The sequence below is a fragment of the Mobula birostris genome, chromosome 2 (assembly GCF_030028105.1).
Source record: "Mobula birostris isolate sMobBir1 chromosome 2, sMobBir1.hap1, whole genome shotgun sequence".
NCBI lineage: Eukaryota > Metazoa > Chordata > Chondrichthyes > Myliobatiformes > Myliobatidae > Mobula > Mobula birostris.
Genome location: NC_092371.1, coordinates 90,193,487 through 90,209,247, shown reverse-complemented (window position 1 = coordinate 90,209,247; position 15,761 = coordinate 90,193,487). Strand labels below are relative to the sequence as shown.

Sequence of the window (15,761 nt, the reverse complement as noted above, 5' to 3'; positions counted from 1 at the left end):
TAGTACCCAATCTCTATGGTAGGGACATGTTCAGTACAACTCTGTGGGCCGAAGGGCCCGTATTGTGCTGTAGGTTTCTATGTTTCTGTAGTAATTTTTATGTTTTGCACTATCGTGCTGCTGCAAAACAACAAATTTCATGTCATACTGTATATGCAAGTGATAATAAACCTGATTCAATTCGTCAGTGGAATCTGAGCATTTCTCTACAGGCAGAGAAATCTCTTCACAAGCTTACCACTTCAAAGATGAACAGAATGGACCAAACATGTTGGCCCTAAACTTATGTACCAACAAGCTGCGCCAACCCAGCAACCCGCCAATTTAACCCTGGCCTAATCACAGGACAGTTATAATGACAGGGGTGAAGCTTAGGAGGATGATGGCACGTAACAGCGACTCCTTTGCTTGCATCTTCCGAAACAGCTCTTTTTCTACCCTTAATATCTTTTTCTTTCCCTTTCAGGGTTCTTCTGAAGACCGCAGGCTTCGATTCTTTGTGGGAATGGGATCCATTCTCGGGGGTCCACCACTGGCCGCTATTCAACATGCCAAGCGTTTGACCTGAGAAGCCCGATTGTTTTCGGAAGCCTAAGATCTCAGGGCTCTGGAGGCGGGTGGATCGAGGGTTGGTGTCATAGCCGGAGACTCGCGTGTCGCCAGGGAGGCCTGAAAAACTTTTGCTGTGGGCCCGACGACCCAATGTCCTTGCAATCTTCAGACACAGAGCTCAATAAGAGCGACAAAACGGATTTTTAAGATCGTAAACCAACGGATGTTGCTATGTCTCCCGCTCGCTGTGAAAATGGGGGACACATCCCTCTCCCTTGCCAGGGGGAGAGAGAACCTGTGGGTTGTTGAATTCGGATGAAATGCAAAACTTTTGGGGTAACTGCAAGGTCTGTGTCTTTGCTATCACTTAGCACACCCTTGGGCTTGGTGATTGTATCGATGCTTGTTTATTGTTGCTGGTGGGGGGGGGGGGGTCGTTGCTTGCTGCCGCTTACGTGCAGGAGGGGGGAGCTGGGGGAGGGAACTTTGGTGTTCTCACATTCAATTGTCCATTCTTTGCGGCACTTCTCTGTTTTCATGGATGTTTTGCAAAGGAAAAGCATTTCAGGATGTATATTGTATCCATTTCTCTGACATTAAACTTGACCTTTGAACCTTTGAACCAATTAGCTTACTAACCACATCTTTGGACCGGACCACCTGGCGGAAACACACACACAGTGCCGGAATTAAACTCCAAACTCCAATGCTCCAAACTGCAATAGTGTTGCGCTAACATAGAAACATCTAGGATGTTTTCGTAGATTATTAAACTCCTTATCAAATCACTCCATGATCTTCCCAAATCCTTCCACCTTCTACGCAGCTTCATACTCCTGTTTAAACTCCTTTACCAAATCATTCCATGATCTTTCCAAACCCTTCCACCATCTGCACAGCATCACACTCCTGTTTAGATGCAGTGGGAACAGAAGCAGGGCTTTATTTCCTGGACAAAACGGGAGACACATGTTAATCCAGTTTGGCATCATCACCAGTTGACCATTCTTGTGCCAGCAAGTTATAACACCATGTCAGTTAAAATCATTATGGATTTAAGTTCTTGTACTGGTAAACCATAATCTTCAGTCAGAGGATTCAGCAGGAACAAGAAACTAATAAAGTGTAAGTGGAGCCGAGCCTTGCCCTGTCTGCCATTTCTCCCTTTACGCATATTGTGTCTCACCTCTCTCTGTGTTATTCGCTGAGCCAGAATCTTCTCAATGACAGCAGACTCATCCTCCTCCTGACTTTCCTACAATAAAGAAAACCGTATGATCAATGATGCACAACGTTCCACGCTTGTGGGCAGGATAACCAGGAAAGGGAAGAACAGAACCGTATAGTCGGATGAAGAAAGATTGAAGACTAAATCGGGTAGCAGGGTGTGGGTGGGGAAGGGAGAGGTGCTGTGAACATGGGCAACTGGGAGCAACAAATGAGGAGGAGACAGAAGTGGGGTGGGTAGGGGGGAACACAAACAAGGGAGGCGCAAGGGGCAGAAGCAAAGTGGGTAGAAGTGATCAAGAGGAACAAAGATTACAAATTAATAGCACAAGAAACAAGAGAAAAAGGGAGATGTAGAGAGAGAGAGAGTCATTAGATTAGTGTAGCAAATTCCTAACAATATACATGTGCATATATAGTGAATAAAGATAATCCTTTAATAGACCTGAAGTTTATAACCTCACTGGTGCTAATCACCAAACTCTCCTTACAGTGGCATGCAAAAGTTTGGGCATCCTGCATGGTCAGTACATGGTCAGCATGGTCAAACCAAAAATAATACACTAATCTTGCTTAAAATGTTGAAAAGAATGTTTCATCTTTAACGTTATGACTTTTGGAGATCAGTTCATCTTCTACTCACTTAACTAATCACACTAACAGAAATTTTGAGCAAGGGTGCCCAAACTTCTGCATTCCACTGTATATAGGCACTAGACATTGCAGGTGGAGTGGCTACAACATTTTTAAATGATTTAAGGAAACAACACAGTAAATGACCCTTCCAGCCCAATGAGCCTACATCGAAAATTACACCTGTGGCCAATTAACCTACTAACCAGTAGATCTTTGGAATATGGGAAGAAATCAGAGCACCCGGTGGAAACCATGCAGTTACAGAAAGAACATGCAAACTCCTTAAAGATAACAGTGGGAATTGAACCCAAGTCACTGACACTGTAACAGTGCTACACTACCGTGCCATTCCAACATGGATGGAGCATTGTCTCTCTGCTCACTGGAACGAAACACAAAGCACAGCACTAGGTGCTGGATTTGGCAAAGGACACTCTGGGTCCAAGTGCAAGAACACTGGGTAGCAGCAGGCATTTCAGCCCAGTTCTGCCATTTAATGAAATCATGGCTGATTGATATTTATTTACCTTTCGACAATTTGAACCCAACTGTTTCTCCATTTCAATCCTGGATTCTAATTAACAGTTATGCCCTCAAAGGAAATAATTTCTCTCAATCTACCTTATCAAATCATGATATTGGGGAAGTGGTACAGAAAAGGAGAGGAGGCCTGGGCAGATCATACTGAATGGTGGGACTCAATTGGCCTTATCCTGCTCCTGTTTTCTTATGCTCAGTGTCCAAACTCCTTGATGAGATCACTCCTTGGTCATGTTTAGGCAAAGAATTACAAGCTACATTTAGTTAACACCCCCCCCCCCCCCCCGGGTAAGCTGCAATAACACTGTGGATTCTGGTGTTTGCATTTCAAAATCAGGGTCATGGTGATCATATACGGCCGGAATATGAAGCATTTCTATGTTCAATTCCCTCAGCTTACTGCTTTAATAAAAATACTGTTGCTTCCAAAGATCTGCAGTAATAAACTGAGGACAAGCTTAAATCAGCATCTGGGGGAATTTAAATAATCTAAAATTTAAAGCAAAAGGTAGTATCAGTAAGTGTGATTATGAAACTTTGAGATTGTTATTATAAAAATGTTCATCTGTTAGAGAAATGCCATTCAGGGAAGGAAATCTGACACCCTTAAGCCTACTTGAGACACACATAAAATGCTGAAGGAATTCAGCAGGTCAGGTAGATCTATGGAGAGGAATAAACAGGCATCGTTTCAGGCCAAGAGCAGTCATCAGGACTGGAAAGGAAGGGGGTAAGGAACCAGAATAACGAGGTGGGGGGGAGGGGAAGGAGTACAAGTTAGTAGGTGATAGGTGAAACCAGGTAAAGGAGAAGGTGGGCGGGGGAAGTGATATGAGAAACTGAAAGGTATTACATGGAAGAGGTAGAGGGCTGAAGAAGCAGCAATCTGATAGAAGAGGATAGTGGACCACGGAAGAAAGGGAAGGAAGAGGGGGAAACCAGAGGGACGCAACAGGCAAGTGAAAAGAAATGGTGTGAAAAATGAGGATGGGGAATGGGAAAAGAAAGAGAAAGAGAAGTGGGGGGGGGGAAGTTACCACAAGTTTGAGAAATCGATGTTCATGCCATCAGGTTAGATGTTATCCGGATGGAACAGAAGGTATTGCTCCTCCAATCTGACTGTAGCATCACCATGACAGTAGAGGACAGCCACAGACTGACGTATGAGAATGAGAATGGAAGTCCAACTGAATCGGTGGCCATGAGGAGATCCTGCCATTTCCAGAAAATGGAGTGGGAGTTCAGACCCACAGATAGAGGTCAAGTCTGAAGTGTGCTCTGAAACAGCTCAGCAGGCCGTTTATACAGCTGTATCAAAACCACTACAAGAATCATATTCTCCACGGCACTTTCCAAGGTTCAGGAGTATGGTGAGGGATGTAATGAAACTGCGCACAGCCACCACAAAGACTGGGTAAGGACCACAGACCAGGACCCTGTCCTCACTGGACACTGACAGCCCAAGTCTCCTTAAAGAGCCTCTCAAACACTTAATGGACATGTACTGTTTTCAAATATATGTGGCACTGGTCCACAGTAAATAAATGCACTGGTTTGATGGCTCCATGAATATAAAGATATGTTCATACTGTATGTCATATGATCATATGGAATATACTTTAATGAATAAAGTTTGTTTCTGAACAAAATCCTCACCTGCTTCTGAGCCAGGAGAGTATGTCTTGATGACTTGCCTCCACACACTGGGAGATGTCTCTGCATGAATTTGTTAACACAGACTGGCTACTGCTCAATAGGCTACCACACAGACATAACTCTTGGTCCAATGACAAAAAGATCCCAGATGGTTAGAGACGAGAATTCTGCCACACAGGCTTGCTTCAGACATAATCTTGTTCATGTCCTCTTCCTCGGCCCTTTCCCTGAACCATCCCCTATCCTGTCCTCCCCGCTTCAGGCCTCTTCCACCAACCCCCCCCCCCCCCACTCATCCCCATTCTCTTTGGTCCACTCTGCATTCATTCCCTTCTTAATTCTCAAGCACTTTATCCCCTCCTCATCCACTCTCCCAACATCACATACAATTACATCCATCTTCAATGAGCAACAGTTACCTGACAGAGATGAAACCAAACAGGTCTAGGCATCAAGCTGCTGAAATTTACAAGGATGGGACAAGAAATTTGGTTGAGGAGTGACTTTGAGGAAGAGAGAGGTAAAAAAAAGCCAAGCCTTTTAGGAAGGGAATTCCAGAAGCTACATTCTGAAGAGCTCAATGAATTTACATTGAGCAACAGAAAGATCAGAAATCTGTCTTTTTCAAACCCACACAATGGCTTTTAGACCCATCTGGACGTATCACAGCTTGGTAGATTACAGAGTTGTGAACAAGGTCCAGTCCGTCACATAAAGCTGCCTCCCCTGCACTGATCCTGCCTCAAGAAAAAGCCAACGTAATCAAGGATCCATCCCACTCCAGTCATTATCTCCTCTTCTCTCTCCTTTGAGGCAGAAGATACAAAAGATTGAGAACACGTACTACCAGGCTCAAGGACAGATTGTATCTCACTGTTGAATGGATATCTCATATGTTAGCAGAAATATTTTTGAACCCCCATTCTATCTTGCTAATGGCCCTTACAATTTACTGGTTTACCTGCACTGTAACACTCTGTAACTGTAACACAATATCCTGCATTCTCTTTTCCTTTTATTACCTTGATGTAATTAGGTATGGAATGATCTGTTTAGTTTTCGCTGTCTTGGTACACGTTACAATAATAAACCAATACTGTACAGACAATAATACTCGTTCAAGCAGAAGATATAGGTACAAGATGAACAAGTGCTCAATGTGGTCAAAGTGTGCCAGAAAAGTTCAAGGCTGTGGAGATAACAGACTATGGAGTCACATTGAACTAATTAAAACTAATTGATATTTTCCTAAAAATCACACAATGATTCTACTTTGTGTGGTAAGCACCACACAAACAAACAAGTCACCTTGAATTCTGCCAGAAATCTTCACACCCCATTTGCTATAAAGTCACCAATTCACTGAGGCTACAACAAAGTCAAAGACAGTACATGGGCTACTTTGTGATTCAATATGATCACTTGGCCAAACATTCTTTTTACTCAGGAGGAACAGTACTAACAATGCTTTCAAAACACAGATTACACCTTCCCACTTCAGTCACAACAGAATGGTTTAAAAACATCTCAGTTATTCCATAGTCTGGGTTAGATAAAAGCCCTAGATCCAATGTGGAAAACTGCTCAAATATTTTCCTCCGGAATAATTTGATCAACAAAACTACAGATCTATGAAGCACCTGTTTCAAATTCAAGTATTTATCAGAAGAAATCTTCATATTTGTTTGTCTGAGCACCCCTACCCTGACACTGTGCCTCAATGGAGAGATCAGGACTCACACCCTACACTAACAGACAGCAAGAGTGGAAACCTGGTGTTCCAAACTCACACAATATAGTTCTGATGTAACTTGGTGCTCTTTGCTTGAATCCTTGAAAAATTGGCCACATTTGCCCCAAGTGGTTCACCGATTTAGTGACATCCCTATCTGCTCTATACTTCACCGTCTTACCGTCGTCTGGTTTCCTTTCTGTGAGGAGCCAGAGTTCGGAGAAATCCGCCCTGTTCCCAGTACAGCAATTGTTTCACCGGCATCATCGACAACTTTGAAGTCCAAGTCTTCATTGTACTTCCTTCGTTTTACTTGACGGCCTGATCGTCGCTTCTACCAAACAAACAAGAAACTGGCGTCATTAAGACAGCATCTCAAACTGTCACAGCTCTGCTAAACACGGCTTAGCTTGGGAAGGAGGCTGGATCAATGCTAAAATATTTTACTCTCGGTGTTGAATGACCCGGACCCCTAGCTGGCTGCTGAGAGAGAAGAATCTGCCTCCATTCACTCCACAGGAATTCTAATTATCTAAAGCCACAATTCCTCTGCCATCTCTACAATTTCATTCCTAATGTCTATACAGTTTTAAGAGCAGACTGCTTCTTTGGAAGGGTATTCACTCTAGCTGGTCTTCTTACTACAATAGATCCTCTGAAAGTTACCAGGGAAGTTAAGAAACTCTGCTCCCTTCAACTAACTTCCTAAACACAAACACAGCACACACCCTGGGATCAGAAGGTTTAGTAATGAAGATGTCTTCCTGAAATTTGATTCCCCCCACCCATCAGCTCACCATCTCCACTGCCAACCCCGTTTCCAATCTAATTACTTTGGCATCAATAACTTCTCCAATTAGATATCACAATTAAACACACACCCGTTAACTAATGTACATATTATTGAGATAAAATGACAAGGTCAGAGCAGTAATAACTGATCTAACTGAATCCTCTCCTTAAATAAAATGATTGCAGAATACATCAGCCATACTAATGTGCTACACAAGCTGGGTATACAGAGAATGCAGACAATACCACAGCAGGTCACTGGTCCCTAATGGTCTATACCGGTGCTCAGGCTTGATGGTCACGCAGTCCTCATTCCACATCATCCCAACCTTTCTTTCAGTACATAGAACACAGAAAAGGCCTTTCAGCCAACCCTGTCTATGAAGCCCACTGAGGAACTTCGATATTAATTCTAGTTATCAACACCTAGTGCCTCCTAAGCATTGGTGATTTCATGCTCATTTAGATCCTTCAGAAATGGTGTGACAATTACCTCCACTTAAACAGTGCATTCTAAATTCCACCTCAGTGAACAAGTTCCTCACTATATCCCCTCTAAATTTCTTCCCCTCTTACCCTACACAATGCCGTCCAGTTTCAGATGTCTCTGCTTTGTGGGAAAGTTTCCTATTATCCATTATCTACTCCCTACAAAATGCTGTAAACCTCGATTGGATCTCCAGGGAAGACTGACACAGCCTCCCTAGTCTCTCATCATAACTCAACTCTTCCATCCCAGGCAACACCTTGGTGAATTTTCAGTACAATCATATCCTTCCTAGAGTGTAGTCACCAGAACTGTACACAGTAGTCTCCAATGTTTTATAAAGTTACACCATTATCTTGTTTCTCTTATATTCTGTGCCCTGGCTAATGAAGGCTGGTACCCCATGTCAATCTTGGTTCATGTAAATTCTATTCTATGTTTTAATTTTCCTGTAAACCTCCCATGGCTTCCTGTAAACCGCGGGAGATTCCCAGAATCATTTTGATAGCGGTACATTCCACCTCAGGCTGATGTCAATCAGGCTTTAGATCATCTGAGCAATGGGATCAACATGCACAGCACAGTGCACACTAACACCTTCACCATCGTTTTGTGGAATTTTAACTAGGCCAGTCTGAAAAAGCAATTACCATCAACAATCACTTGTAATACCAGAAGAAACAACATACTGGACCATTGTTACATCATCAAGAACGACTACCGTGCTATTCCCCACCCTCACTTTGAGAAGTCTGATCACCTGGTTGTACTTCTACTCCCAGAGAATAAGAAGAGACTGAAGACTGCAGCACCAGTAGTGAGGACCAAGAAGGTAAGGACAAGAGAAGCACAGGAGTGCTTACAGGACTGCTTTGAATCGGTGGAGTGGACTGGACTGTATTCAGGGATTCATCTTTGAATCTGGGTGAGTATGCTGTAGTTGGTACCGACCTCATTAAAACCTGTGTGGATGAGTGTATGCCTACAAAGACTTACTGTACGTTCTCAAACCAAAAGCCATGTATGAACCAGGAGATACGTCATCTGCTGAAGGCTAGATCTGTGGCATGTAATGCTGGCGTCCCAGGTCTGTACTAGAAAACCAGGTATGACTTGCAGAGGGCTATTCCAAGGACGAAGAGACAATTTCGAACGAGGGTGGAGGCAACACCAGATGTACGACAACTTTGGCAGGGTTTGCAAGACATTACTTCCACAAAGCAAAACCCAATAGCATGAATGGCAATGCTTCACTACCAGATGAACTCAACGCTTTGCCCGCTTTGAAAGGGAGAATATAACTACAGCTGTGAAGATCCTTGCTGCACCTGATGACCCTGTGATCTCTGTCTTAGAGGCCAATGTTAGGATGTCACTAAAGAGAGTGAACCCTAGTAAGGCGAAAGACTCTGATGGAGTACCTGTTAAGGCTCTGAAAATCTGTGCCAAGTAACTGGCGGGAGTATTCAAGGACATTTTCAACCTCTCACTGCTACAGGCTGAAGTTCCCATTTGCTTCAAAAAGACAATTACACTAGTGCCTAAGAAGAATAATCTGAGCTGCCTTAATAACTATTGCTCAGTAGCACTCACATCTACAGTGATGACATATTTTGAGAGGTTGGTCATGATCAGACTGAGCTGCTGCCTCAGCAAGGACTTGGACCCATTGCAATTTGCCCATAGCCACAACAGGTCAATGGCAGATGCAGTCTCAATGGCTCTTCACACGGCTTTAGACCACCTGGACAACACAAACACCTACGTCAGGCGCTGTTCATCAACTATAGCTCAGCATTAAATACCATCATTCCCACAATCCTGACTGAGAAGTTACAGAACCTGAGCCTCTGTACCTCCCTCTGCAATTGGACCCTTGACTTCCTAACCTTCAACCACAATCTGCGCAGACTGGTGATAACATCTCCTCCTCACTGACGATACGCACTGGTGCACCTTAGGAGTGTGTGCGTAGCCCACTGCTCTGCTCTCTCTATACCCATGACTGTGTGGCTAGGCATAGCTCAAACACCATCTATAAATTTGCTGATGATACAACCATTGTTGGTAGAATTTCAGATGGAGATGAGAGGGTGTACAGGAGCAAGATGTGCCAACTAGTGGAGGAGGTCAGAGGAGGCACGGCAGGTGAAGGAGCGAGTGCGGGGATTGGCTGAGAAGGAGCGGCTGATTTAAAAAACCGGTTGTGAGAAGTGAGCTAACCAGACCTTCCAGGTCGGAGGAGGCGCGGCAGGTGAAGGAGCGAGTGCAGGGATTGGCTGAGAAGGAGCGGCTGATTTAAAATTATCAGCTAATATCAGCAAGGCTCCCTCTAGGGGAGTGTCCTGTTGGGGAGCAGCCTTGTCCAGGGAAGTGCCTTGCGAGAAAAATGCGAAGGAGGCTGAGAGTGGAGACTACGCCACAGTTGGAGAGGGGGAGAAGTGGAGAAGAGATGACCGCTAGGCTGATTCAGTGTGCTGCGTGCATGATGTGGGAGGTCAGGGACACTGATGGTGCCTCTGGGTCCTACACCTGCGGAAAATATGTCCAGATTCAGCTTCTGAAGGACCCTGTTGCAGCACTGCACAGGCAAATGGATGACATTAGGTTAATCCGTGAGAACGAGAATTTTCTGGGCAGGACCTACAGTGAGGTCGTTACACCCAGGATACAGGAAGGGAGAAGGAAGACGACGATGAGCAAGGAAAGGATGCTTGAAGTACAGGAGACCCCGGGAGATGTGCCTCTCGTAAACAGGTCCTCCCTCTTGGAAGCTGTCGGGACAGAAGACAGTGCCAGTCTGAGAGGCGGACGGGTCTGCGAGTCAACAATTGGCGCTGAGGCAAAGTCGAGGAGACAGACGTCAGACAGAGCCGTGGTAGTAGGGGACTCCATAGTGAGAGGTACAGAAAGGGGTTTCTGCGGCGACAGGCGAGGTTTAAGGATGGTGTGTTGTCTCCCTGGTGCCGGGATCCAAGATATCACAAACCGATTGCAGGGAATCCTCAAGAGTAAAGGTGAACATCCGGAAGTGGTGGTGCATGTCCGCACAAATGACGTGAGGAGGAAGAGGAAAGACATTCTACAGCGCGACTTCAGAGAACTCGGAAGAAGGCTGAAAAGCAGGACTTCCAGTGTGGTTATCTCCGGTTTGCTTCCAGTTCCTCGTGCTGGAGAGGGCAGGAACAGGGAGATAATGGATCTGAATGTGTGGCTGAGGAACTGGTGCAGGAATCAAGGATTTACATTCTTGGACCACTGGGGTATGTTTTGTGGTAAGGATGAATTGTACAAAAGGGACGGGTTGCACCTTAATAAGCAGGGCACCAGCATTCTGGCAGCCAGGTTTGCCTCTGCAACACAGGTGTGTTTAAACTAAGTAGTGCGGGGGAGGGGACAATCTGGAAACATAAGGATGGAGATAAAGGGGAAGTGAGAATAAGAAAAGTTAAGAATGACAGCAGAATCAACAGAGCAGAATGCTCAAGAAGGGATAGTACAGTATGGCCAAGTGAAATAGGAACTGATATGGGAGGTGAGGGGAGTAATGAATTAACAGTATTGTATATGACTGCATGGAGTATAAGAAATAAAGTGGATGAGTTTGAGGCACAGTTGGAAATTGGTAAGTATGTTGTTGTGGGAATAACAGAGACATGGTTTCAAGTGGACAGGGCCTGGGAAATGAATATTCAAGGATATACGTCCTATTGAAAGGACAGACCGATGGGCAGAGGGGTAGGGTGGCTCTGTTGGTGAGGAATGCTATTCAGTCCCTTGCAAGGGGGGACATAGAATCAGGAGACGTAGAGTCAGTATGGATAGAACTGAGAAATTCTAAGGGTAGGAAGACCCTAAAGGGAGTTATCTATAGGCCCCCAAACAGTAGTCTGGATGTAGGGTGTAAGTTGAATCAAGAGTTAAAATTGGCATGTCGCAAAGGTAATGCTACAGTTGTTATGGGGGACTTCAACATGCAGGTAGACTGGAAGAATCAGGTTGGTACTGGACCCCAAGAAAGGGAGTTTGTGGAGTCCCTCCGAGATGGATTCTTAGAACAGCTTGTACTGGAGCCTACCAGAGAGAACGCAATTCTAGATTTAGTGTTGTGCAATGAATCGGATTTGATCAGGGACCTTGAGGTAAAGAAGCCATTAGGAGGTAGTGGCCATAATATGATAAATTTTAATCTACAATTTGAGAGGGAGAAGGGAAACTCGGAAGTGTCAGCATTACAGTTGAACAAAGGGAACTATGGTGCTATGAGGGTGCGGCTGGCCAAAGTTCAACGAAACAATACCCTAGCAGGGATGACAGTGGAACAGCAATGGCAAGTGTTTCTGGGAGTAATGCGGAAGATGCGGGATCAATTCATTCCAAAGAGGAAGAAAGATCCTAAGGGGAGTAAGGGGAGGCCATGGCTGACAAGGGAAGTAATGGACAGTATAAAAATAAAAGAGAAGTATAACATAGCAAAGACAAGTGGGAAGCCGGAGGATTGGGAAACTTTTAAAGAGCAACAGAAGGTAACTAAAAAGGCAATACAAGGAGAAAAAAATGAGGTATGAAGGTAAACTAGCCAAGAATATAAAGGAGGATAGTAAAAGCTTCTTTAGGTATGTGAAAGGGAAAAAAATAGTTAAGACCAAAATTGGGCCCTTGAAGACAGAAGCGGGTGAATTTATTATGGGGAACAAGGAAATGGCAGGTGAGTTGAACAGGTACTTTGGATCTGTCTTCACTAGGGAAGACACAAACAATATCCCAGATGTAATAGTGGCCAAAGGACCTAGTGTAATGGATGAATTGAAGGAAATTTATATTAGGCAGGAAATGGTGATGGATAGGCTGTTGGGTCTGAAGGCTGATAAGTCCCCGGGACCTGATGGTCTGCATCCCAGGGTACTTAAAGGAGGTGGCTTTAGAAATCGTGGACGCATTGGTAATCATTTTCCAATGTTCTACAAATTCAGGATCAGTTCATGTGGATTGGAGGGTGGCTAATGTTGTCCCTCTCTTCAAGAAGGGAGGAAGAGAGGAAACAGGGAATTATAGACTGGTTAGCCTGACGTCAGTGGTGGGAAAGATGCTGGAGTCAATTATAAAAGATGAAATTACGACACATCTAGATAGTAGTAACAGGATTGGTCCAAGTCAGAATGGATTTACGAAGGGGAAATCGTGCTTGACTAATCTTCTGGAATTTTTTGAGGATGTATCTCTGAAAATGGACAAGGGAGAGCCAGTGGATGTAGTATACCTGGACTTTCAGAAAGCCTTTGATAAAGTCCCACATAGGAGATTAGTGGGCAAAATTCGGGCACATGGTATTGGGGGCAGAGTACTGACATGGATTGAAAATTGGCTGGCTGACAGAAAACAAAGAGTAGCCATTAACGGGTCCTTTTTGGAATGGCAGGCGGTGACCAGTGGGGTACCGCAGGGTTCAGTGCTGGGACCGCAGCTGTTTACAATATATATTAATGACTTAGATGAGGGAATTAAAAGTAAAATTAGCAAATTTGCCGATGATACAAAGCTAGGTGGCAGTGTGAAATGTGAGGAGGATGTCATGAGAATGCAGGGTGACTTGGACAGGCTGGGTGAGTGGGCAGTTGCATGGCAGATGCAGTTTAATGTGGATAAGTGTGAGGTTATCCACTTCGGTGGTAAGAACAGGAAGGCAGATTATTATCTAAATGGAGTCAAGTTAGGAAAAGGGGAAACACAATGAGATCTAGGTGTTCTCGTACATCAGTCAATGAAAACAAGCATGCAAGTACAGCAGGCAGTGAAGAAAGCTAATGGCATGCTGGCCTTCATAACAAGGGGAATTGAGTATAAGAGCAAAGAGGTCCTTCTGCAGCTGTACAGGGCCCTGGTGAGACCACACCTGGAGTACTGTGTGCAGTTTTCGTCTCCAAATTTGAGGAAGGATATTCTTGCTATTGAGGGAGTGCAGCGTAGGTTCACAAGGTTAATTCCCGGGATGACGGGACTGTCATATGTCGAAAGATTGGAGCGACCGGGCTTGTCTACTCTGGAATTTAGAAGGCTGAGAGGGGATCTTATTGAAATATATAAGATTATTAAGGGATTGGACACGCTGCAGGAAGGAAGCATGTTCCCGCTGATGGGTGAGTCCAGAACCAGAGGCCACAGTTTAAGAATAAGGGGTAGGCCATCTAGAACAGAATTGAGGAAAAACTTTCTCACCCAGAAAGTGGTGGACATATGGAATGCTCTGCCCCAGAAGGCTGCGGAGGCCAAGTCTCTGGATGCTTTCGAGAAAGAGATGGATAGAGCTCTTAAAGATAGCGGAATCAAAGGTTATGGGGATAGGGCAGGAACTGGATACTGATCGTGGATGATCAGCCATGATCACAGTGAATGGTGGTGCCAGCTCGAAGGGCCGAATGGCCTACTCCTGCACCTATTGTCTATTGAGGAGTGTCACAGCAACAACTTTGCACTCAACGTCAGTAAGACAAAAGAGCTGATTGTGGACTTTAGGAAGGGTAAGATGAAGGAACACATACCAATCCTCATAGAGGGATCAGAAGTGGAGATAGTGAGCACTTCTAAGTTCCTGGGTGTCAAGATCTCTGAGGACCTAAACTGTTCCCAACATATCAATGCAGTTATAAAGAAGACAAGACAGTCGCTATACTTCATTAGGAGTTTGAAGAGATTTGGTATGTCAACAAATACACACAAAAGCTTCTATAGATGTACTGTGGAGAGCATTCTGACAGGCTGCATCACTATCTGGTGGGGGGAGAAAGAGCGGGGTGACTGCACAGGACCGAAAGAAGCTGCAGAAGGTTGTAAATTTAGTCGGCTCCATCTTGGGTAACAGCCTACAAAGTACCCAGGACATTTTCAAGGAGCAGTGTCTCAGAAAGGTAGCGCCCATTATTAAGGACCTCCAGCACCAAGGTCATGCCCTTTTCTCATTGTTATCATCAGGTAAAGAGGTACAGAAGCCTGAAGGCACACACTCAAAAATTCAGGAACAGCTTCTTCCCCTTGGCCATCCATTTCCTAACTGGATATTGAACCCGTGAACACTATCTTACTTTTTAAATATACAATTATTTCTGGGTTTTTTTGCACGATTTTGATCTATTCGGTATACATATATGATGCTACTAAATTAACAAATTTCATGATACATGCCAGTGATAACCTGATTCTGATTCTGAAATGTCCACAAGAAAATGAATCTCAAGGTAGCATATGGTGACAGATACATACTTTGATAACAAACTTACTTTGAACTTTGGCCTTCTCCTTCTGAAATACCTATGCTGACATTTTCTCCTGTATAGCCACATCCCACTATTCCTCAGTACTCCTTAAGTGCCTCCCATTCATTGTAAATATCCTACCCTCATTATGATTCCAAGATGCATCACATCACACTGATCAGGATTACATCCCAGCTGCCATCGTACTGCCCATTCTACCAACTGATCAGTGTCATCCTGTTGCCCAAAACTATGCTCATTATTAATAATGTCACTATTTTTTGTGTGATCTGCAAACTTACATATCATATCTCCTACATTCATATCTAAACTGTTAATGTATACATAAAACAGTATGGGTCACAGATAGCCAATCATATTAACGACCCTCTGCCTCATATTACCATGCCAATTTTGAATCCATTTGTCTGTGCCCTCTAACATTTGGGCCATTTCCCATGTGGAGCCTTGGTCTTGGAATCAGAGAAATACCAGAGGCCATAAGATAGAGGAGAAGACTTGTGCTATTTAGCACATTGAGTCTGCTCTGCAATTTCATCATGGCTGATTCATTTTTCCTCTCAGCCCCAATCTCCTGCCTTCTCCTGGTAACCCTTCATGCACTGACTGAACAAGAATCTATCAGCCTTAAATATACATAAAGACTTGGCTTCCACAGCTACCTGTGGCAAAGACTTCCACAGATTCACCACTCTCTGGCTAAAGAAATTTCTCCTCATCTCTGTTCTAAAAGGTCACCCCTCTATTCTGAGGCTGTGTCCTCTAGTCTTAGACTCTCCCACCATAGGAAACATCCTCTCCACATCTACTCTCTCAAGGCCTTTTCACCATTCAATAAGTTTTAATGATGTCACACCTCAGTCTTCTG

At 44.3% G+C, this 15,761-nt stretch overlaps 1 protein-coding gene across 4 annotated transcripts in view; it reads right to left on the bottom strand.

Moving 5' to 3' along the window:
- chd6 (chromodomain helicase DNA binding protein 6) overlaps positions 1-15,761 on the bottom strand; it is a 363,558-nt gene that overhangs the window by 120,887 nt on the left and 226,910 nt on the right. For 3 of the 4 annotated variants that reach the window (XM_072244838.1, XM_072244818.1, XM_072244828.1), the window contains 2 exons: positions 6,525-6,677; positions 1,739-1,807 (listed from right to left, as the gene is read on the bottom strand). In XM_072244838.1, coding sequence (XP_072100939.1) covers positions 1,739-1,807; positions 6,525-6,677 — 222 coding nt within the window. The remainder of the gene's footprint in view (positions 1-1,738; positions 1,808-6,524; positions 6,678-15,761) is intronic. The other variant, XM_072244846.1, reaches the window with a different exon arrangement.